Raw genomic sequence first — 24,964 nt, 5'->3', positions numbered from 1 at the left:
AACCACAAGCTTTAAGTCCAAATAGCCTACTCCTTTTAACTTGTATTAGTACGCAGAGTGCAAACCATAGATGCAAAAGTTAGCATCTATAGTCTTCCGTAGCACTGCTCTTGGAGAACAGCCAATCAGTACCAAGGAAAATAGATGGCATTACTAGATTGGATGACATACAAATGCCAGCCAATAGCACATCAGGTAGCATTGCACCTCATTATTTCACCTTCCCAAGCAGCATTTTCTTTTTAATATTTTAGATGTGGTCTAAGAGAGAAATCTTTTCCACAGAAAACTATGCAAATCTGTGAATCCGCGACTAGATGGGGGTCCCTCTGTAAATAAAGAATTTCAATACTGATGTCATATTTTGTTACATTATAGCTTTTACAGGGGAAACAAACCAGCTAAAATTAGCATCCTGGCAGAGAAAAGCTTCAAAACAGCAGCAGTAATTCATGAAGCTCAGATTCTGGAACGTATCCAAAGTTTAAAGGTGCGTGGCAGCTTAAATCTTAAAGTTGCACTCTGAAGTTTTCATCGGTGTACTTGCATTTTATGTGCTTCTCACAGTCTCCTCTGATTAAAGGTGTTGTTGCATGACAGATTATGCATCATTCGTGACACTCGGGCTGCAAAGACAAAGCAGCGGCAGTGAATCACAGCTGACCCCCATGTAAGGGAAACACTAAATTGACATTTGGCTGTGTGGGTGGAGATGGGAGCACATGTGACAGTTTGGGGGCAGCCTTGGAGAGGAGAAAACGGGGAGTTGTGCGGCTGTGGGGGAGAAGCTATGACATGATGACCATAAAGGGAGGCTGAACATGCAAGCGGCACGCTAAGGAGCATAACAGAGCGTCGTTTTACAGGAGAGAACGCAGACATGCTGAGCTATTCTTGTATTCATGCAAACTCTCCCTTTTCTCCTCCCTCTTTTTTTTTTATAGCCAATTCTTCCTCCACACTTTGGCAATACAACTGCTGCACTTATGTAAACAAAGCAGCAAAGTGAGCTGAACGAAGAGAGAGAGGGGGAGAAATGGACAATATGAGTTGAGCAACTTTTGTCTGGGCGAAATTTTTAAGCTTATCGCTGCCAGTTCAAAGGTCAAGGGTGACTCCGCTGCGCCGCGGCTCAAAGTTTAACAGCAATCATTAAACGGCGGCGGGGAACCTGAAGTCGGACGGCGGCGGGACCGGATTTGACCTCCACAAGTCAAAGCAGCACACTTTTAGCGCACAATTAGCACAGCTCCACACCACCAGCTCAACCCGGGGGTATGTTGAGCTTATGCTCTGTGAGAGAAAGGGAAGAGCTAAAGAAAAAAATCTGCAGATTACCTCCCAACCATTTCAAATGAAGTGGACAAACCTCTATTATTGTTAAGAGTTTTAATGCTCATTAAGAAAGGAAGAAAAAGTGTCTCAAATAGAGAAATGGATTATGCAGCAGCAAACCAGATTAATGAAACACAATGAGGGCACTTGGGTTATTTTATTATTTTTTTCTTTTTTAGAGAGAGGATCATGTAACAGAAGTTCAAATTGTTATACAAAACAAAACTGCGTAATTTTTCCTCCAGCTCACACATGTAGTTCAGATACCAAGATGGCCGACTGGACGTCCAGTGCAATAATCACTAATCGCATACTTTATTAATAAAAACGTAGTGGCGGTTTCCCTTATTTTTGTTGTTGGTTTTGTGTTTTCTTTTCCTCGTGATGTGATTTTTACTGTAAGGCGCTTTGGTCACCTTAGCTGGTTGTTGCTAAGCGCTATGTTAAAAAAAAAAAAAAATCAATAAATCAATCATATTTCTAACCATAGGGTGTTGAAATGTCCTTCAATGATTTTTATTCACTCCAAATTTTTTATTTTTTGCATTTTTGTCAAGAGCCATCGCAATGAAGCTACTATGTATGATTGTTGTAGATTTTTCAACTGGTGGAATAAATACTAGCTTCACAGTTAAGTCAAAATTACAGGTGCACAACATTAAAATCTGCAGTGCGAAATATCGCAATCACAAAGGATCCTTCTGATGCAATTTTGAACATTTCGGTATTAGTCCGATAACTAATACTGAGCTGATATTAAGGATCTATTTTTCCCCCCACCTTATTGCCGTTTCTGTACGAGTTTCAGAGGGAGTTAGCCATGTAGCATTTGTGCGGTCATGTGGCAGCCATGGTGACGCAGCACAGCATAGTGCTTGGTTTTTAACTGAAGCAAAGAAGCATATCGGCCCAAATCTTTAGATTGGTGCGTCCGTAATATATATTCTATCACATCCACTCATTCTAAACCCCAGGGTACTAAATGTCTTCCAGCTGGTCAGGCTTCTGGAGGCTATTGATGGGATAACATTGCCTGTTTAGGCCTGAATTACTCAAATGTGTTGCTTTGGCCTGGAGGTTAGGCTACTTTCAAAGGCACAATAAAGTAAAGCCTCCAAACAAAAGTCATGACGCAAAACCATCACATTCAAAACTTTACATTGCTTCATTTTTGTACCAAATGTTCATTATTACACCTTTAAAAAGAGCTGTGTACAATTGTAATATTTTCACAAGAAATTGCCATGATTAGGTCTGTCACAATAACAAATGCTGCTGGACGATACATTGTCCCGGAAGTTATTGCGATAAATGATAATTATTGTTGTTTTGAGACCAAGTAATATTATTATGCTAATGGTATAATAATAATAATGCAAGAACACATTCTCAGAGATCAATAAACTTGAAATTGTAATGAATATTTAAAACTGGAGCTGGAAGACATTTTAAATATCCAAAATAAATAAACAAAAACAACAAATAAAATGAATGAACAAGTCTCTGTAAACAAAATTGTCCTTGAACAAAAAGGGAAAAGGGCAAGTTACTTATTATCATCCAGTTTTGGTAGAAGATAAAAATGGAAATCTGAGCTGGTTTTACTTTATCATGCGATTACTTGATTTATTGTGTCTGTTCTGACAGGCCGAGCCTTGACGATGTAGCACTAAGGTAACTAAAAGCCTTCAGCTAATGGTAGGAAAGCGTCCATCCTGTGGGTCAAGTGCAGATTTTCAATGCCTGGCACTTAAATGGAACATCTGGTTTAAAGTTTTGCTCAAAAAGCCACTTAAAAAAACCAACAACAAAAAAAACCAACTTGATGTTCTACTCTCAACATCAAAAACCTATAATATTCAGCTACATTTTGCATTCCAAGTCCGGAGCGTGAATCCTAAACTGCATGCCGAGTAACCTTTAACATTCGCTACCTAATATTACTCCATCCAGCCCTCCACTTCTGGCTTTGGCCCATCACAGCGATCAGTCTGGCTAATGCTCTCGCCTAAATAAGCTTTGATTAGCGCGACACAAAGCCTCTTTACTGCCAGCGATAGGACAAATCGGCTCTCTGGATCGGAGAGAGCGCGGCACGCGCAGAGAGGGAGAGTTGGATGGGGGGTGGGGGAGAACTGTAGTCCGTCCGCAGCACCGCCTCAAGGGTAAACATCAATACGGCCATCATGGAGCTGGATGGACTGAGAAATGGAAAGATAATCAAAAATGGCAGCGGAGGGGAGGAGGGGATAGCTCCACCTCATTGGTGGACTGAAAGGCTGCAAATCAGGAGTCAATTAGCAATCTGGAAATAAGCCTGAAGGGGGAAAGAGAGGAGGGACAAATCATAGGACATGCAGGAGGAAGAGGGGGGAACAAATGGAGGAGGCTGCATTCTCATTTATTATTACAGGCAGACTGGAAGGTCAGCAGCCTCAGCAGTGGGGATCCTGTGGTGAACACCCATGCCAAGCTCGTCACCTCCGTCCTGACCGGGATCGTACATCTCAAAAGTTGTTTTTTTTTTTCATCCTTCGTAAAGTGCTTCTCATTTCTATCTCCGGTTTTCCTTCTTTCTCTGGGCCTTTATTTGGTCCACCGGTTCCCAAACACATCCCCACAACTCTCCTTTCCTCTCCATATTTGCTGCATTTCGACCGCACACGACACTTCCCCTCTTACCCCTTCTCCCCCCAACCCCGCGCTTTCATCCATCTCTGAAACTTTATCCATCTACAGATCATTTCGTCCTTCGTCTGCGCAGGTTGTTCCATCATTCCTCCACCCGTTCATTCAGTCGTTTCTCCTTTGGTCTGCCTCAACGCGGTCGCAGTCTGATGCGACTAGAAACGCACAGATTCCCGTTTCAGACTGCTACCGATTTTTTTCACCGTCTGATTGGCCGGCACTGACTCTTTTTTTTATTATTATTCTGAACAGAATAACCCATCAAAGTGAAAATAACTGAGCTTCAGGTTCAGAAATAGATACAGCAGCTGTGAATGAAATGAAAGAAAATCTTTTAAAAATTAAAAAATTTGGCAAGACCTTCTATATGGCTTACTAAAGCCAAACAAGTGCATTGAAGAACATCTTATTGTCTTGTAGTTCTCAGTTTTGATGCATTTAATTACTAAGAAAAAAAGCCGATTTGTTATTTAGCCAACCATCGATCGAGGAAATATTGGCCGATTGGTTATGTGATCGGTGCATCTCTACATTGACTAGTTGGTTGTTTTTATTTTTTGTACATATGGACTCAATTTAGATTTAGAAAAAACGGATGCAAAATGTTGCAGCAGCTTTCAATTAGAGCAATTTAACCTTTATCCTTTTCTTCTCTCCATAAGATAAAAAGTAAGACAACGAGGCATTAGATGTTGAATTCTTATGGCTTTTTGTTCAGGTATCCAGTCTCTATTCAGCTGGCTAACTTCATTTTCCTTTTGGCCGATCACGAATCGGCCGAGTTTTATATGCAAATTCAAACTAATCTCCCAGTCATCCCGCCGTGGCCAACTAAGCAAATCTGCTGCCAAATTTAGCAACTTTTCAGACAAAGAAAATGGGAATTTTAAAGATCTGTGATCGGCCAGAAAACTGCAATCGGTGCACCACTACTTCTGCTCCACTCGTTTTTGGCATACTGAATAATTAAAACCCAGTCTGTGGAACAGAACAGTCAAATCCGGACTGAAATCTTCTACATGTCATCTCTAGATTTTGGTTAATTTGACGCCTTTATTCTAATAAAAAAAAAAAGAAAAAAAAAAAGATACAGATAAAAAAATAAAAAAAACAATTTCCACGTAACTGTGTGACATCTACTTTCCAAAACCTGCGAATGTTTCCAGGCAGCCCTAATTGTTAAGGCTAAGAAAGTCACAGTTTCTTTCAAATAGCTGACCAGCAGTGTGCAGCAGTGTAAGCTCTCCAACTTTATCTGCACTCTCATGCAAATCCTAGCTTGCTGCTCTCGCGCTAAGCTGACTTCGCCAGCATCTTCTTCGGATTCGCTTACGAGGAGATGACCTCTGACCTTCCACTACTCTCGGCTTCGCTCCTTCGGCTCTAAAAAACACGGCACGTCCCTGTAACTATTGGATTAGAGCAAGAACGTCAGGTGTAAAAAATAAAACAAAAAATGTAAAAATACATACGCCGCGCATTAGTGCTGAATAGCAACAGATCCAGATAGAGCGAGTGAGAGGCGCATCCTGAAGCCCCCCTGGCTCGCCGCAACCAGATTATTCCAGCGAGGCGGCTGATGCTCTGCTGTCTCAGCTGTGGAGTCATGAAAGCAGGGAAGACCCGTGTTAAGGAGAACTTCCCCCCGCACCCCTCCGCCACCCTGGAGCCCCCTTTTGCTCCTTCAAGCCTCCAGCAAAAAGACTCTGCTCTTTGTCTTTGGCTCGGGTTGACCCCTCCCCCAATCCTGTCTGTCTCTCCCTCTCTCTTAACACCTAGCCACATTAAAGCAGGAGGTGATGGTGGGGCATTGGGGTGGGGATAGGGGAGGACGGAGTGATTAATTGCGTTCCAAACAGGATCATCATTCCAGGTGTTTATTTTCTTTGTGAATAGAAAGAAAAATGTATTTACAGTGCCTTGCAACATGTGAGGCAGGCATGATGGATGGCTCTGATCTTTGCTGGGCTGCTGTCTGTCATAGCAATGGAGCCTGTATCATATTACCTTTGTCTGGGTTTGCTCCCTCACTGAGCTCAGGCGCAGGATCTCAACAAAGAACATCTAGCTATTGCTTGCTAAAATGTGTCGCTTTCACTCGACACCTTCATTTTGTTGAAAGTGTAATTTGCTGAAAGGGGTAATCCCATTATTGATGAGACAGAAGCGGCCTTTTTGGGGTATATATACATATATAAATATATTTTAGTGTTGCTCAGTAGATGCTAAGTATGAAAAATATTGCACAAAATTTAAATAAATAAATACATATAATAAAAAATAGCTACAGATGTGACTAACGGGTTCTTTGTGTTTACATACCTGTCCGATCTCACCGGAGCCGTCTATCCTCGGTCTCTTGCATTCCGCCCCGGTCAGGTCAGTCAGGGCAGCGGCGGTCTGAGCGTCGGGCTCCGGGTCTCCGCGCTTCATCCCCCGGACAACCGCGGCTCCGGCGGCCGCGTTCGGATGCGCTCCGCCGGCCGCCGTCTCGAGGTCCCTGTCGCGCTCCATTATTCCCCGATTAACGGGCAGCATTATAGATGCAACGTCGGTCGACATTAACATTGGACGGGGGACAGTCAGTGATGAAAAGTCTGCTCCTCTTTTTTTTCTTTCCCCGTTTGTTCCTTTGTTTCCTCCTCCACAGCTTGATATTCACTAAAAGCCTCGGACGGATGATATTGAACAGATTTTCATCAATATGGAAAGCTCGCTCTGTTTATTGTCTAACTTGACGTTAGTTATTACACACAGACCATAATGGCCATATTAAAATCTTGCCCAAACAACAACAGAAAGCCCAGCCTGTATCGGAGAGGGGGTGAAAAGTGAAATGACGCCAAAACAGTGACCTATTTTAATAAAGATCACACGTCCGACTCTCGGGTGCCTGGCGAGCTAATTAGCTAGCTACCATTAGCTAGCTCGCTAGCATTACATTCCGCTAGCTCTCCTCATAAATGTGGCTCTGAGAGCTCACTGTCGCTGCCAAGAATGGAAAATGTTGGAAATTAGCTGAGCGTAATACTACTCCGTATGCGCCGCCACTCAGTCCTCTCTGCTCTCCCCCTCCGCTGGATGTGCTTCTGCATTAAACTCCTCCGTGGGTCCTGCAAGCCTTCCCTTCGCCTTCGCAGCCTCCTGGTCCGTTCCCTCGCCGTGCTCTGCCGTGGATGAGTCTTGGCGTGCCGACCTGGCTGCCGACGGTACACGATTTCCTCTGGTCTGAGTCCCAGGCTCGTAGTGTGGAGGGCGAGACGCGGTCCGCCGACCTGGGATCAGATTTCTCCGCTGACACCGGGATAAGGGAGCTGGGACTGAGAGGCGAGATGGGCTGGTCTGAGGTCTGCGTTTTTCCCCGAGTCTCCTTCTCCTCCTTTTCCCCTAAACCTCCACCTCCCCTCCCACAGCTCCCCACCGCCACCTCCTCCAATGCTCCCTCCTCCTCCATGATTGGTATAAATTGTTATAAGGGCGACAAAAAAAAAAAAAAAAGCCCCCGAAGACATTTCTGTTTTGTTTACATTTTTGTGACATAAAACCCACAAAAATATGTTTAAATAGAATAAATAACACATTAATATATATATATATTATATTCGAGAATATATATATATATATATATATATATATATATATATATATATATATATATATATACTTTGGAATGTTTACATGTATCTATAAATAAGCTTTCATTTTATATCTACAATAATATTGCTGTGGTTGAAGTATTAGTACTACTCAATATAGTCGCTTTTTATTTTATTTAAGTAATAGATGCATTCATTCATCATATTCTCCATATCTATAACACGCTTTATAAATATACCTGTAATCACTTTTTTTCATCTACTCAAATCAAATTTCAGACATAAATAAATTATATATATATATATATATATATATATATATATATATATATATATATATATATATATATATATATATATATATTCCACCACAGTCAATTTCGAACTGAATATTTAATACTTTAATATGTTCTCGAATAAAAATATCAAACATAAATACGTACATAAATTAGCTGTTGTGTCTGCTCTTTTAGACAAAAATTTTAATCTTTAATATTTCCAATTAATCCGACTGGTCAATGCTCTTTAAAATGTTTTATGCTGTTATTTTAATATGTACACACAGTAAATTAAACGTTGGACAAAAATCCGCCACATTACTGTTATTTCATGTTTATCCTACTCAAATTTAACTCAGTTAAATAAATCACTTAATAATTAGCCCAGGTATTGCTTTATTTTAATCTATTTAAATCTTTTTGATATGCTTAATTTTTCTAAGTGTATTCTAAATAAATAAATGAACCAGACTGGCCCCTACTCTTTACCTTCAATTTTATTATTTACTTGTTTTCTGTGTACTTAAGGTAACTTCAATCACAAATGCAGTAAATAAAAATAAATAAGCCAGATTGATCAGTGACTTTTACCTCCATACGATTAGTACACATTTTATAGGTTTTTAATGTTCTTGCGCCCCCTGGTGGTGGTAAAATGACAACATACCGAAATAAACGATTTACCCGAAAGGCTTTCTGCCTAAGTCTGGTCATGAAGCCATTTATTAAATAAAACAACAACTCTTGCCTCTTGTTTGATCAGAGATTGTATGTTTTGCTAGCCTACAACACATTGATTTTATTGTGTTTTAGCCACTTTGTAACTAATTTAATTGTGTTCTTGGGATCGTTGTTCATTTGAAGGACTCGTTTGCACCCAGGTTTTAACTCCCCGATTGTTGCTTTGAGTTGCTTCATTATGTATACTTATTGTTCTTTCCTAATTAGTGAAGCACAACAGTCACTCTTGGTAATTTTCCATGCGACATGATGCTGCAAATCCCTGTGATTCCCAATTTGGAAGGTGCTACCAGGTTTATTAGCGTCTTCTTTTTTCCTTTTTCTTCCAAATGTAGTGATGGTCATTATGGCCAAACATTATAGGGTCTTTGTCACTTACAGCATTTCACAAACTGTATTTAGGCTCCCTCTGTTTATTTTTGAACAATAGCTTCTTCCTCACTAAGTGATGTTTAAGGCCACAACCAGGACTTCTGAAAATGCGGATAATAACACTCCTAGCAGACTTAGTTGGTAGGATCTTCTCAAGGTTTTTTGAATTTGTTTTAGGGTTGATATTCACATTTTGTGCCAAAACAATCAATATGCCTCTTACTCTTTTATGGTAAGGTGAAAATGCACAAAAATCAAAGTAAACATTCAAGTAGGAATCTAAACGGAATCATGCTAGCTAAAGTTGCTAAGTTGACTATGGTAAAAATCATCGTTAGCTTCAGGCACAAGAGTATCTGAAATTGTTTTTAGGTCACTGGAGTAAAACTCTGGCTAAATTCATTAGCTTGAACCATTAGCAACACAACTATAGGTTGCATTCTTGAGAATCTATATTAAAATCTATCACATCTATGCTCGTATCTATGAAAAGCAGTTGATCTTCTCAATCTTTTTGCCTCCTGTGATGTCATCGACCAAAGTAAACACAAAGCAAAACAAAATGAGTTCTTATTTCCTAAATGTGCAACGTTTAAATAAAATATTTTTGTTCAATCCAGCAGTGGAAATCTATTTAAATCTCATTACCCAGCTGTGTTTTTATTACAACCGTACATTTCTTAGTGAAAAACAATGCAGCACTGTAGAGTATCTTTAAAAATATGTAAGAAAATAAAGCAGATAATTGTTTTCTGTTGTATTACTGTAAATGAATTAAATTAATCTCTGATATTCGTTATGTGTTTGTCAAACAACGGACCAAAGGAAACTAAACCAGAAAAAATAAATCTACAAAGATACAGTAAGATGTCTTTAAATCAGTGTTATTTTTTTAAATTGCAGACACTATATAAGCTAGACTCACTCCACAGGTCTTAATATATGAATAGTGCATTTATTATGTAAATGTGTTTAAATATTTGGAGACACCGTGTCCTTTACATTACCTTAGATGTTTTTAATACTTTTGCGCCCCCTAGTGGGACATAAAATTACAACGTTCAAAAAGAAACTTAATTTTAGTTCGGGCATTGCAACTTTGTGCAGTTTGTCTTGTCAATATGTGCATAAACGCAACGTAGTTAGAAATAATGATAAACAATGATAGATAAAATGATTAGCAGCACTGTTATGTTTACAAATAACAAACTACTTGACTCCAAAGGCAAGCTAGCGAATTATTTTCTTTGCAGAAATCACATCATTTTCTTGACTTTTTTGTTTTGTTTTGTTTTGTTAAGTTTCCATTTAAATTTGATTTAATAAAGAGCACCAGTGAGTCCTTTTACACAAGTGTGGAAACCAAACAGCTGTGTAACACTTGGGAGTTGAGCGCTGGAAGGAAAAGAATTCAGTGACTGGATTCTGCAACAAATGGAAAATGTTGGGTGCTCTCACGAGTTCAGATGTTTCCTCGGCGACTTAACGTCATAAACACCAGTGTGAGGAAAAATACAGCTGAAGCGTGCTACGCACACCTGTGTGGGGTATTATTGTCTACGTTTACTAGTCTAGTTTCACTGGCTTTTTATGTCAGAAGTTCTGCTTTCTGCTACAGAAGTTAAATGTAGCAAGGTTAACAGAGGCACCGAAAACTGGGGAAGTAATTGTTCTTTTGGGATCTCATTGTAAAAAAACACTTTGAAAATGTTTGATCAATTTCAGTTTCAGCTGCATTCGAAGAAAATGTTTGAATTCAGGTTATTGTGAATATTTGTGTGGGTCGTTCCATTCTATGTTTTCTCTCTTTCCCTCTAAAGACCCCTTCCCTTTCTGAGTTGCTAATCGTTTGCAAGGGTGGGGTTGTCTCTGCTGAGCTGGTCTCCCAACTGCAATGTCTTACTTTTTAAAACACGGTACATGAGGGTTGACGTTCTTATCTTTTGGATCTAAAGAGGAACGATCTGGAGTCAGCACGCAGCTTCAGTTATTACAGCTAAAAACTAGCGGTCAGGCCCGAAATTTGAGTGTAGTGACCTGAACCTCTAGAGACACATCAAGACCGTTACAAAGTCGGCCTTCTGTCACCTGAAGAACATCTCCAGGATTAGAGGACTAATGTCTCAACAAGACCTAGAGAAACTCATCCATGCGTTCATTGATTACTGCAACAGCATCTTCCCATGCGGGCCTAAAAAAAAATCAATCCTCCAGCTGCAGCTGATCCAGAATGCTGCTGCTCGCGTTCTGACTAAAACCAGGAAGATAGAGCACATAACACCAGTTTTAAAGTCCTTCCACTGGTCTTCTGGTTTTGGTTCTGCTCTGCATCTCCCAAATCCAGAACCAAACACGGAGAAGCCGCATTCACCACAAATCTTCAACAAACTTCCGGAAAACTCCAAAACAGCTGAAACACTGACTCCCTTGAAAGCAAGGCTAAAGAAAAGAAAAAAAAAAAGCCCCTGTTTCGAGTTGTCCTTGATTAGTAGTAATGAAACATTGATCAACATTTTTTATGCTTATCGGCAATTTTGATGGTAGCATTTGACAAAATGTGATGTTTAGCTCTTGCTTCACACTAGTTTTTATGAAGTAAACCACGCTGAACTGCCTTGTTGCTCAAATGTGTTGCACAAATAGACTTGACTTGACCAGCGTGACTCTCATATCGCCAGACTGTCGTAATCCAGCCCTTCTGTACTATTTACACTTCCAGTGAGGAGATATCACACTGAAAGTATAAGAGTGATACACTTACAATTTTTTCCACCAAATGGTTACTCAAGTAAAATGTAACTAGCTGCTGCCCAACTTTCCCCCGACTCAGTAGTATTCACATGAGGTTCGCCGCTTCTCCGAGGCTTTACTCAGACTCTAAGATGAACTCCTTTCCTAAACTTACCTGTCGGATCACAGTGAGTTCAAGCTTTTTAAGTGCAAAGTTCCAGCTCTTCAACATGACGGCCTGTATGCACAGAAGAAACGGAGAGAGACTTAGGCTCTCTTTTCTCTGTGACTCGCTCCGTCACCCTCCTCTCTCTCTCTCTCTCTCTCTCTCCCCGTGCCACCCACTGAACCTGCACTGATGGATGGCAGAGGGGTCGCATAACTCCACGCTGCAGCCAGTTCTCCCTGACAAGGCCGGTGAGAGGCAGGCGAAGCCATTACTCTCTCAACGTGGCGACAGACCTCGCAGGCTGAGAAATGGCATCGCTTCCGAAAAGATCCGTTACAAGGAGGAACGTCTGTTTCATTTGGTTGTGATGCATATTCGCACCCCGTGTGACGCGGCGCCTCGCAAAATGTGTTTTTGATGGCTGTTCTTTTTCCACATTCTGTCATATGATGACCACTGACTTCAATGTATTTTAGACAGACGCAATTAAAAATAAAAGTTGAGAAACATATGAATACATCTTTCATAAAGCAGCACTGGCTAGGGGAAGAAGAAAAAAATGAATGGGTTTACTTTTATTTTCATGTTTTACAAATAAATATCTAAAAGGTGCGGCATGCTTTTGTATTCCACCTCCCACCCGAGTCAATAGTTTGAGTGACAAATTTCTGCACATCTAAGCACTTGAGTTGTTTTTGTACTTTCTGATTTGGAAAAATAGCTCAGACTCTGCCAGCTTCATATTCTCAATTCTGTTGAGGTCTGGACTTTGACTGGGCCATTCTAACACACCAGTAAAACTTTAAACTGACCCATTTATTGTAGCAAATTTTTGGTTATTTCACTGGAAGACAAAACCTTGCCCATGACTTCAGTCTTGCGCAGCCTCTCATTGGTTTTCTTCACATTGCTAGTGTTTCTATCTCTGTTCATCTTCTGATTATTGTTGAAGAAAAGCCTCACTGCACCATGATGCTGCCACCACCGTGTTCTGCAATAGGTATGGTGTGCCTAGGTCGTCAGAGTCCTGACCGTAACTGAACAGCATCCATCAGCTCTGAAACAGTCTCCCTGAAAACCTGAGATGTGTAGAAACCGCTGTGTTTTGAATTCAAAATGTATAAATATATATTTTTTTGTTTTCAGCAGCTTTAGATTAAACAATCTGACCAATAAACATTTTATGCTTTTCATTCACTTTTTGTCCTGTGTATGAATGGTGCTGTGCAAATAAACTTGCCTTGTCTTAGGGGAATGTGTGTTAGTCGTCTGACACAAACACATTTCAGGTTTTTCTCTTAGCGGACCTGCGCATTTATTAGAATGCATTATTTATCGCTGTACAGCGAGATTAATGTGAATTGTGGCAAACAGGCTTTGTTTCAACAACGGCTTTCGTCTTGCTTCCATGAAAGGAAAGATTTGCGACGTGCGCAGCTGGTAGTTATCCTGTCGCTTGGATTCCCCCACATGAGCTCAGATTCTCCACAGATCCTGCAGAGTTACCCACAGGCCTCTTTGGCTGCTTCTGATTAATTAAAACTCAGCCGGGGGTCTCTGTGTGTGTGGGTGTGTGTGTGTGTGTGTGTGTTCTTTTTTTTCCTTCCTCTGCATAATTATTCTCTACTTTGTGCACATAAAATCCCATTTATAATGCACTGTTGAAACAAAAAGAGGAAACTCAAATGTTTTCTACATAAAAAACGTTTTACATTTGATTTCCCTAGTATTGTGGAAATCTCGTGAGAACTGTTTCAGAGCTTATTTTTTTATTTGTAATGTTTCCTCAAATAAAACATTGAATCATGGTGGATCACCATTACTAGGTGAATCAATTCCCAGGTTTTTCTGGTTCTCAGTTTTTTTTAGATAAGTCAAATAGAAAAGCAATAGCAACATAATCAGTCGCATAAAACTGATAAGACTACATGCCCAGTTTCTCTTCTAAGCCGATCTGTTCAGCTGAGCTCTTTTTTGTATCTTTTCAGATCTTGTTACACAGTAATTTACTACCAGATCCAAGTGGTTTTGGTTTTCTTTCCAAGTTTGGATTACTTTTACTCAGAGATCCGCCTTATTTAGCCTTATCATTGTGAGCATTTTTTCTGCTTCTCTTCCTTTATTTGAAGTAATGGCGTGAAAGTGTAACCTTGGAAAATGTCAGTATTGTTTGGGCTGGTTGTGTGTATGGGGGAGGAGAGAGACGGCAAAGTCGTTTCCTTTTCATTTCGTTTCTTCTCTGTTGCCTTTGGAGCTTAAGAGGAAAATTAAAACGTGCTTTTGCATTTTCAAGCATTTTAACGGTGATAACAACAGCGTTATTTTGTACCAACTACGTCCATAGACCCCAGTAATAATTTAACACCAGCGTAGTTGAACGTCTATTGTCTTCTTGCAGTAAACAAAGGCGTCCTGACGCAGTCTCATTTCCTTAAGTTTCCTTTTTAACCCCTTTGATATATTTCGCTGTGGGCAGCAGCTCCCCTTCCTCCTGCTCATTGGAGCTATACTTCGTCGGTTAAACCTTTCGGCCAATCAGAGAATTGGAAGAGGTCGAGGAGGCGGGGCTTGTCGCACGTTGAGGTAAGAAAATTTACACGCAGTTTAATCGGATGCTGTAGCGAAAGGCGCGTGCTGCTTAATCAAGTCACAGCTGAAAAAGGTATTTAATTCGTTTGAAGCTATTTCTCTTATATCCGTGTTCGCCATGTTGGTGGTTTCAGAACGAGAATTGTGTTGGTAGTTCATATTTTCCGTGTGAAATATTTGACGTTAAAAAAAAATTTATCACGACGTTTGCTGACTTTGACTCGCACTGATATGCACTAACGCGGTTTTTTTTCTTCTTCGTCTATATGCTTCACCCGAACAGGCCCGGTGCTGCTGGAAGAGCTCCATCATTCCCATTTGGGTTTTATTCAGACTTTCAGAAGTGCGCAGTTTGACAAACCGCTGCTCATCATGGCTGTCGACGGATGTGGACTCGTGTGCAAATATATTCTCATCCTTTTCAACATTATCTTCGCCGTAAGTGAATTTAATTACACAGCTACCAGAAAAAGGCGGCGTATTAAGTGCTTATTATTCCAAGACACGGGGAGCGGAAGTGGGCGCCGCTGTTATGCCTGCAGATTACAGTTACGGTGCTAGAGGTTTCGTTTTTCCAGAAATGCCAATGCCCCCTTTCAAGTATTACCTCACCTTGTTAGAGAGGGCTCATCTCCGGGCAATATTTAGGTTTAATTCCCGTTTGGTTGTTTTTCAGGGTTTTTACATACTGATTTTTCTTCAGTTGGTCTATAAGATCAAGATTAGTCCCTGCCACACCGAGAACAGGAACTTATCTTACTGCAAGTAACTGCTTTTTTTTTTTTTAGGAGAATAATTACGAGAATAATACTAAAATGTGGAAGTATTTGTGTTTTACTGTTTGCTTGTGTGGTAAAAAGTAATTGAAGATGCAATCTCTCCACAAACAGCCGTTTAGCTATCTTTTGATGATTTTATTTTCTGTTGTATTCAGTATTTTGGGACTTATCTGTGTAATTCAAAACTTTTATTATTAATATTACTAACTAATACTGCAGTAGTGACGTATCTGCTGAAAGTCCCTTCTTTCTGCAAAAGTCAATATAGATGCATTATCACAGACCAATTAACCTAACATATATGGGGCTCCATTTGTGTCAAAAATAAGTATACGTCATATGTGTAGATGTTGTTGGTCTACGTCGTTGTTTGATCTCTATGGTCTTAGTACTTTGTAGATATGTCAATGTTGTATGTAGATGTTGCATATGTTATTTCTCTATTTCTCACTGTCATCTGGTCAATTCATCTGCAGTAAAGCAGTGAACCCCTTGCAGATGTCAGAAATATCTGCAATTTATGACATCTGCAATGTCATAAATGGCAATAACTTATTGCAACAACTTCTGTTATTGTGACAGTAACAGATAACAGAAGTTACAGAAGTCACAATCACAAATCACAATAACTTCTGTGATTGGTCAATGCCGTTGGTCCATGCTGTTAGTTCATGTCGCTGGTCAGTGTCGCTGTTGCCTGTTCTCTTCGTCATTAATACGTTTTGAAGTAGGTCATGTTTGATCAAAGAGTTTTATTAGTTATTACAAAAATATTGGTCTTTCAATATCAGTAGTTTCAAAATGCTTAGATTTACAGTAAAGACCAAAGGTTTGGACACACCTTTCTAATTCAATGGGTTTTCTTTATTTTCATGACTATTTATAAGGCAATAAATCCCACTTATTAACCTGACAGGGCAGGTTGACCTATGAAGTGAAAACCATTTCAGGTGACGACCTCTTGAAGCTCATCAAGAAAATGCAGAGTGTGTGCAAAGCAGTAATCACAGCAAAAGGTTGCTACTTTGAAGAAACTAGAATATAAGGGGTATTTCCAGTTGTTTACACTTTTTTGTTTAGTGCATATTTCCACATGTGTTATTCATAGTTTTGATGCCTTCAGTGTGAATCTACAATGTCAATAGTCATGAAAATAAAGGAAAGTCATTGAATTAAAAGGTGTGTCCAAACTTTTGGTCTGTACTGTATACCTTGCATTTTCTTCAGGCATTAATCTACCGCTCCCTTCCTCTTCCTCATCAAGCGCTCGAAGGTTCACTTAGGGACTGTCAACAAATGTCCGAACCAAACACTCCTGACAAACAAATGTAAATAAATGCTTTGCCTTGTGACCAACTGACACAAAAAAGTGGTAATTAGGGTTACACGAGACACACTATCCTCTCTTGAATTTTTAAGTCATATTCAATATTTTAAATAATTTTAATATTAAATATAATGTTTTCTTCAATAGCTTCCAAGTCATGTGCCCCATTGACTCAAAGTGAGTGTGAAATTGTTCTACTAAAGTGTTTAGATGAGGCACACTCATTCTTATTCCATTTTAACCCTTTTTATTTATTTTAGCAGTTTTTTGTCAAAATTTAGTAAATACATATTTTTAGTAATTGTGTGTCATAATTTTGTAAATATATTTTTTAGTAATTTTTTGTCAAAATTGAGTACAAATGTAGAAAATGTTGACAAAAAATAACTAAAAATATATTTACTAAATTTTGACAAAATGCTAAAAAGAAAAATAGGGTTAAAATGGAGTAAAAATGAATGTGCTTCATCTACACACTTTGGTAGAACAAGTTCACGCTGATTTTGAGTCAATATGTCACGTATCCCAGAAGCTATTGAAGAAAAATACTAAATTTTAACTAACCAAAAATGAGCTAAAAGAAAAAAAAAATCTTAAATGAATAAACACAACTCATCAGCAAGCTTAGAAGTATAAAATAACTTTCCTGTAAACACAACCGCCACCGCATCAACATTTGAAATTTCCTCCATTTACTGTTTGTGGGCTGGAGTAGCATGACCACAGACTGTACACATAGTGTCTTAAAGGGACAGGAGCGCAGTCTACCCATTTTAACCAGCCAAAAACAACTTTTCTTTTAATTTTTTTTAAACACCGAAAATACAGACATGGGCAAAATGACGTTGGTCATCGTCATAAATTTCAGTGTCGGTTAATATTTGGTCTATCGCCGAGGCCTGCCTCACTTCCTACCAAATACTGCATCTGAGCATTTATCTACATTTGTGATATCGCACAGATTGATACCACGCTGACAGTGTTTGATTTAGTTTCTGTAGGGCTCTACTTTTTGTGTAGGCACAAAGAGAAACGTCTTTGCAGCTGTGGCTGCTTTTGGTTATTCTTCCTGCAACCACAGGTGTGTTTGCTCGAACGGTGTTACCACACATAACCTAGTTTCGCTTCCTCTTTCGTGGCAGGTGGTTGGGTTGGCGTTTTTGGGCCTCGGCTTGTGGCTCAGATTCGGCGAGAACACCAGAGGGATCTTTGGTATCGACGCGCTCAACTCCAGCGCTTTCGTCATAGGTTTGTCGCAAACGCGTCGGTCGGATAGCAGGTCGGTTTCAGATTACATCTTATGGCAAACTGTTCCTGTTTTCTGCTCCGTCAGGTGTGACCGTACTGATCATTCTTGGTTCAATCATGCTGATTGTGGTGGCGTTTGGAGACTACGGCGCCTGCAATGAGAAAAAATGTGCCCTGCAAGTGGTAAGGCAATGCACACACACACACAAACACACACACTTCCTTAAAAATACACCGACCGTTTCTGTTGAGAAACTGTCTGTCTTGCTATTAATATAAGGGCAATCTTGTTCACAAAGACATCATAATCCATTTTATTAATGGTTATGGTTCGGTTTGGGTTTATTTCTGCTTTATATATATTTTATTGGTTGCTGTGTTTTTTTTTTTAGGTTTTAAAATCTCTTCCAGGTCCAGTGTTAAATATTAGCAAAATTAAAGTTTATTGTTCCTCAAGATGGCAAACCTGCATTATGAAGCCATTATTAATATACTACTTGAAAATAGTCTTAAAACAACAATATTACAATTTATTGCACTAACACTGGGACAATACAGCATCCAGCAAAACATAAAATAATTTCTGTAGTGGTAGCTCAGAGGTGATGGCGATGCGTCAAAACAGCAGAGAATGATCATTAAAAACAGATTAAATATTTTTATTGTTTCATTTTGTCTTACATTATGTATTTGAATTGATTTGTTTTGTTTTTTTTGCATTTCTAGACATCATTCATGATGTTTTAATTGACTTTTTAAAAAATGCAAAAGCATTTTGTAACATTTTTTTCAAAAGGTGTTATACAAATTAATTATTAAGTATTACTTAGGTTAGTGTTTGGATTTTTGTCGTTAAATGACACTCAGGATGATCACATCTACATGGCGCATAGAAACAAAAAGTTATAATGAAATGTGTGGCCTAGAAGAGAGTATTTCTAGAATTCTGTCTGTTTGGCTCCGAATTAAAGAGAAAACAATGTTTCCAACATTATTCTGTAGCTTCTTTTGAAACGATCCAAAAAGCAGATTTTATTGCAAATGAACTGAACTCTTTTGATTCCCTTTTTGTTGTTTTGCTGCAGAACGACTGGCAGTAACTCCATTAATCTACTTCTTCTTGTCCCTCCAGTTCGCCATCCTGCTCTTATTTCTGGCTGTGGCTGAGTTTGTCATCGGAGGACTTGCCTATTCCAACAGCAACATGGTAAAAGCCACAGCCATCTGTCCCAAACCAAACCATCCTGATAGTAATTGTGTTTTTGGGTTTTCCTCCCCAAGGTTGGACTGAGACTAGGAGAGTTTTATACCACTTTATACAGCCTCTATGTGAGCAGCCAAGATCCAGCAATTGGTGTCACACTCGCATTCATCCACAACTCGGTAAGTGTGCACCATTTTCTTGCTTTAATATAAAAATCGTGTGCATTTATATGTTGACATACATGTTCATTTTTCTGAGTGCTCTTACTGACTTCCACTTCCTGTGCTTCAGCTGCACTGCTGTGGAATGACTGGAGTCCCGCTAGTTGAGCTAGTGAAGCAGACCTGTCCTAAACCAAACGGCGTTCTGGAGCACCTCGTCATGCCTGTAAGTGGCTTTCTTATTTTTTTATGATTATGATCACCTATTGGCCTACATTCCCACCCCTTGGTGAAACATGGTGCATGAATCTACTTCAACACAGATGAGAGGAGATTATCGAAGGCTTACCTACACTGGAATAGTTTAGATTCAAACTACTGTCTGTTACCACGGCCCAGTCAAAGTCCATGTCTAAATTCTATTGAGAGTCTGTGGTGAGATCCAATCAGACTGAGCTTGAGATATTTGGTTTCTAGAAATGCAAAGCTATAGAGATAGAGGCTTAAGCCAAAAGATCTGGAGCAGGAGATGGAGCCTGCATCACTCTGACTATAGATATAGGCTTATTTAAAAGGAGTAGTAGTCTTTTTTTGTAAGTATTTCCTGACGCAAGAAAATGAGGAAGGAAAGCTATCAGAAATAAGATTTGTCATATTTGTAGTCCGAGGAAACAGGAAGTCTAGATTTGTTGATTTAGCGTGAATTTCCATGATAATTCTCAAGAAACTGGAGAGACCGATTGAAATAATTTGGCAGCAAATAGATAAAAACTGCATTGATTAGACTTGTAAAATAATATTTAAGCAAACTTAGTGTTTAGTCTAGAATCTAGAGGGCCACATAAAAAGCTACGGCGAGCCAGATTTGGCCCACGGGCCTTGAGTTTGACACATGTGCTTTACACTTTGTGTCTTAGTCCCTACTAAGGTATATTTTGTATTTGAAGCATTAAAATAGGCAGCTATAAATGAGCTTTTGGCCATTCCTTCAAGTGTTCACAGGTTTTAGCTATTCGTAGGTGGTTGTGGTCCCTGATTCAGAGCTGAGATGCTTGTAGAGGTGGAAGTCGTAGAAAACCAGTTGGTTTCCTGCTGGTGGATTCGCTCTGTAAACTCTGGGTTGGGTGTTGAATCTTCAGGCGCTCACAGCGTCTTCTGTCCTCCACCAGAACTGTCCCACTACCATCGTCACAGTCTTCGACAGCCGGGCACCGCTGGTGATGGGCATCTTCATCGGAATTGGAGCTCTTCTGGTAGGAAAACTGCGTATTTGTGTTTGCTTAAAAGCAGTTTAAAAAGACCAAATTAAAATTTTCACACTAACAAAACATCTCGTTCTGTAATTCCTTCCTAATTTGACGTGTTAGTGAAGTGTAGCCTACATTATGATTGTAGATCTGAAGGTGCAGATTTAATTAAATAAGGACAGCCCTAAACAAGTTTGTGTTTTGCTCACGTTCTTAAGTTTGACCATCTTTCTCTCCTCCCCCTCTCACCTTTTTGTTTGTCGTTTTATTTTATTTTCTGTCCCTCATTTCCTCCATCGTTGCTTCCAAAAGATCGTAGCTCTGATTTGCAGCGGAGTGCTCAGTTCTCAGATTCACCGGGCCTCCTCATCTCCTCAGTACATTATCCTGAACTCCAGCATCCCCTCCCCGGCTGCCCCTCAGCCGTACCCCCAGCATGTCACCGCCTCCAACAACTCCTTCCCCAACCAGGACCCCGTCGTCTTCACGCCCCTCTCTGTGGTCAACATCCCTGTGGCTCAGGCTTAGGAAGCATCTCGACAGACTCCATTCTCGCTTTTGTGGATTTGTGTTGTTCCACAGCGTCTTGACGTGACAAACCCTTTTGCTTCACTCGGCATGATCACGCTTGAGCTTCATACTTTTTAGAAGGAAAAAAATCCCCTCCTCAGATATCTAAACCTACTGTTGGGAAGATCATTCTCCAAGAAATTGGGACAAGCAACTGTTCTGATGCAACCGCTGGGTTTCTATTGGTCAGAAGTTTACATACACCCAGCATGGACATGAATTTCATGATAATTTAAGACTTTAAAGCCAACAGTGACACTTTATTTGACAGGGTGTGCATAAGACTGACATGACGCTGTCATAAATATGACACCTGTCATGAACATGAAGGAGTCTTTATGAATGTCTGTGACTGTTGTCATGAAGTGTCATTCGGTAAATAATGACACTTTATGTAAAGTTGTATTAAAAGTCCATTAGAAGTGCCAACTTTGTACTATTTTGTAAATAATGACAGTTTAATGCAAAGTTGGCACTTTTAATGGACTTTCAAAGCAACGTTTAGAGCAACTTTGCATTAAAATTGTCATTAATTACCGAATGACACTTCATGACAACAGTCACAGACATTCATAAAGACTCCTTCATGTTCATGACAGTCGTTATGTCAGTCTCATGCACATCCCGTCAAATAAAGTGCTACCGTACTAGCTAATGTGTTATTTTTTCAGGAATGGCTACAACATAGAACTTCTGTATTGTTTCAAAACAATAACTGATAATTACAACTTGTTCATTCAGAGATATTTCGGGATCAAAATTACTTGGGCATCAACTTGAGCTTTGTCGTTTATTTGTTAGTGGGCAAAAGAAGGTCAACATTAAGATTCTGTTGAACGTTTGTGGAGTAAAAAAACAAATGTGTGCCAGGAGATCCGAGCCATTTCGTTGTCAACATATTCAGATAGATTGCCTCACTGCAACATTCATGGCCGTGACGATTGACTGGATATAAACTTCTGACCAGAACCGGGTTTGTCAATCACCAAGAAGAAACGAATGATTTCTGTTCCACTAATTGGAGCAACACTCACCGTTAACTAAATCTTGTTCTCACTTTCTTTAATCTAACAGATGTTGATGTAACAGGGTTGGATTTTTGTCCTTCAAATGTTTTCTTAGACAAACTCATTTTCTGATTTCACAAATGCTTCTTTTTTGTGTGTGTGTGTGGGGGGGGGGGTTGTGTATAAATCTTCCGGGTGGCTGGTTTAAATTTGTGAAAACGTGGTAGAGGTGGGAGCAGGACATTCTGGCCTTTTTAAGCATGAATGTAGGAGCGTGACACTAAAATCCATCCTGAACGATCGGATCTCCGTTAGCCGCTTTGAATGTACGCCGACCTCGGGACTAATCCGTTCCATTCGGCGTTTAGGTTGGACGTTAGTGCCAGGTGTGCGCGGGGGGCGTTCTCTTCCCTTCGCTGTTCTTTACTTCCCTCCTTCTTTGTCTGCATGACAGATCACTGCCCTGGTCTGCGCCATTGTCCTCCTGAAACAGCTCAAGAAAGTGCATCAGGACATCACCGCTTACTATTCGTCTGTGTACTAAGTCGACCATCGCTGGAAAGTCAGCCAGCAGATCAGTGTTTACAGCCTTTTCCAATGTGTGTATGTACGTGTGTGAACTACTGACTGCAGTTCCAGTTGGGAGGCTGCTGAAAATGTTGTCGTATGCCACTAGATGAACCAACTTATTAAAAAAAAGGTACACCAGACCAGTAGACACCTGAGCGAAACTGAATCCAACAACGCCAAACACAACTCGACGATTTATCTGCAAACGTTAGTAGCCAAACCACACTGAGCCTTTTTTAACAAACAGAACCGCATGCAGCCTCGACACGCGTTAGCTCTTTTCTTTTCTGTGATTACAACTTTTTCTGTGTTTTAGTGAGCTTGCTTTAGCTCGTTTGTTGTTGCAACACTGGTGAACATCACTGTCGGCAATGTAAACAGGAGAAAAAAGGGATGATAAACTTTTAGAAGCTTTGATTGTATTCAGGTCCGATTATACATTTGAAACCTTTAAGCTTACCGTTTGTTTCTTTTCGTGTCCGATCACGCGTCCCTCATGGGGAATGCTCGAAATTTTATTGGATTTGTTCACTTTTTTAACATTTTTATATATATTTACAGATTTTAAGATAAACAAAAACTTTTTTTTGCTGTTGCTAACTACTCTTCATTTTGTTCTTGTTGATATTTTAAGAGCCACAGCAATGGCCAGGAAGTTGAGTACCAAATAATAATAAAAAACTTTACAACATTTAAATGGTGTCTTTTAAAGCTGTAATTTAAAACTGTTGCCTTGGTATAAATTACTATATTGGGAAAAAAAGAGAGAGATAATTTAAGTAATATGTTTAAAAGCTGAATGCCTTATTTTTCTTCTCACTATACCATGTAGTCCTGACTACTGCATTGTATTATGTTAGAGCTAAATATTCTCTTAAAAGTTGTGGCTTTGCATGTTTCCATAAAAATAACAGAAAAAATAGCATGTGTGAATGTGTCGTTATTTCCTTTTCACCACAATTCTTAAGTGGAAACGATGATCTTCAGCTAAATTCTAGGTCTGATGCAGAGATACCTTTCAAAGTATTTCAAAAGCTGGGAAAAAATAAATATATGGCTCTGGACTACAAAAAGGACAAACTTAAATGAGGTCATGTTCTACTAGTGTATCTACAACTACTACTCAGTGGTAGTTGTTATTGTGTCTTGTCTCTATGCTGTAACTGCGAAGTAATTTCCCTGCTGGGATGAATAAAGTACTTCTATTCTATTGTACTTGGCCAGTTTTTTAAAGGAAGAGCCCCCTAATAAAGCCAAACTCACATGAGTCTGCAGTTCGAAGTTAGGAAGTTAAGATATTCTATAGGATGGGATAAAGATGTGGGTCAAAGTTGCTCTGAACCACCAGCTTGTAAAGAACAGGACCATGAAGCACCATCTGCTGTTTTCATCAGTCTCTGCTGAACAATGCAGTCGTTTCAAACATAATAACCCCTGTTCTCCATAAAATGGTCATAAATCCGTTTTGTTAGTATTTTTATTTTTAAAGAGGCAATGAAACCCATGTGGTTCTTTACAAATTCAGATTCAGTTTGTGTAAAGTTAGATTAGGAACAACATCTTGACAAGGTACAGCATCTGCCATGAACCTTTTTTTGTTTGTTTGTTTTATTCTAGCGAGTTATGTTTCCAAATTGGAAGACATTTGATAATTTGCACGTATTGAAATGGCTTAAAATTGAGCTGAAATTTATACCACTCTGGAGCCAATTACGGCCTCCATCCAATAACATTCTGCATTACAATTATTTTTAACAGTGTTTTTTAAAAAAATCGTTTCTCTTTTTAAAAGTGCATGTCTTCACCAACTGTAGATCAGGTGTGCCCAAACTTTGAGACCAAGATCTACTTTTTCTCTCAGCAGCTGGCTGAGATCTGCCACATGACACGGAGATATAAAAATTGTAAATGAAACTATTTTATCTGTGAATATACATCAGTTAAAGCAGACATATTAAGAGTGACAGAAAACCTAATGCAGTTTCTTCCAGTTATCGCGGTACCAGCCAGATGCTTAAATACTTCATGTCCTATTTGATGTTTGTTGTGAATCGCGTATACTCGCAAAACGAACAACTTTATAAGTCCAATTTTTGTCGTTTATTGAACGTTCAGAAATCATGGCGGCTGCAGCGAAAGTAAACAAAACGTAAAATAACCTGAACAGGTGATCAACTCAAAACCACTCGGACCTGCTCTCTTTCTCCGTCGTTTAAGCACACCGTTGCCTTGGCAACCGCCTGAGTCACCTGGAGAAACAACTTCCTGACTACTATTTTACAGGAAACGTCTTTCAAATTCACGCTCCCCTTGCCGTCTGTGGGGCAGCTGTTAAATCTTCGCACTTTTCTAC

General features: G+C 39.6%; 2 protein-coding genes across 6 annotated transcripts in view; one reads left to right on the top strand and one right to left on the bottom strand.

The window, feature by feature from the left end:
- Nucleotides 1-7,404, bottom strand: part of LOC114159437 (RNA binding protein fox-1 homolog 2-like) — a 66,320-nt gene extending 58,916 nt beyond the window's left edge. For 3 of the 4 annotated variants that reach the window (XM_028041410.1, XM_028041412.1, XM_028041413.1), the window contains exon 1: nt 6,346-7,403. In XM_028041410.1, the coding sequence (XP_027897211.1) occupies nt 6,346-6,591 (246 nt within the window). In that variant the 5' untranslated portion in view covers nt 6,592-7,403. Of the gene's footprint in view, nt 1-6,345 lie in introns of all 4 variants that reach the window. The other variant, XR_003598579.1, reaches the window with a different exon arrangement.
- Nucleotides 7,405-14,488: 7,084 nt separating this feature from the next.
- Nucleotides 14,489-23,533, top strand: cd9r (CD9 molecule related). 2 transcript variants are annotated; one of them, XM_028042329.1, is made up of 9 exons: nt 14,489-14,571; nt 14,782-14,936; nt 17,747-17,852; nt 17,938-18,035; nt 18,985-19,059; nt 19,134-19,235; nt 19,348-19,443; nt 20,387-20,470; nt 22,496-23,533. In XM_028042329.1, the coding sequence occupies exons 2-9, from the start codon at nt 14,871-14,873 to the stop codon at nt 22,583-22,585; spliced, it is 717 nt and encodes a 238-aa protein (XP_027898130.1). In that variant the 5' UTR covers nt 14,489-14,571; nt 14,782-14,870; the 3' UTR covers nt 22,586-23,533. The 2 variants fall into 2 exon arrangements, with proteins under 2 accessions (XP_027898130.1, XP_027898129.1); XM_028042328.1 differs by lacking the exon at nt 22,496-23,533 and adding an exon at nt 20,777-21,271.
- Nucleotides 23,534-24,964: the final 1,431 nt, after the last annotated feature.

Source organism: Xiphophorus couchianus, chromosome 16, assembly GCF_001444195.1.
Source record: "Xiphophorus couchianus chromosome 16, X_couchianus-1.0, whole genome shotgun sequence".
Taxonomy (NCBI): Eukaryota; Metazoa; Chordata; class Actinopteri; order Cyprinodontiformes; family Poeciliidae; genus Xiphophorus; species Xiphophorus couchianus.
The sequence above is the reverse complement of the archived record's forward strand: the minus strand, read 5'-3'. Positions and strand labels throughout refer to the sequence as shown.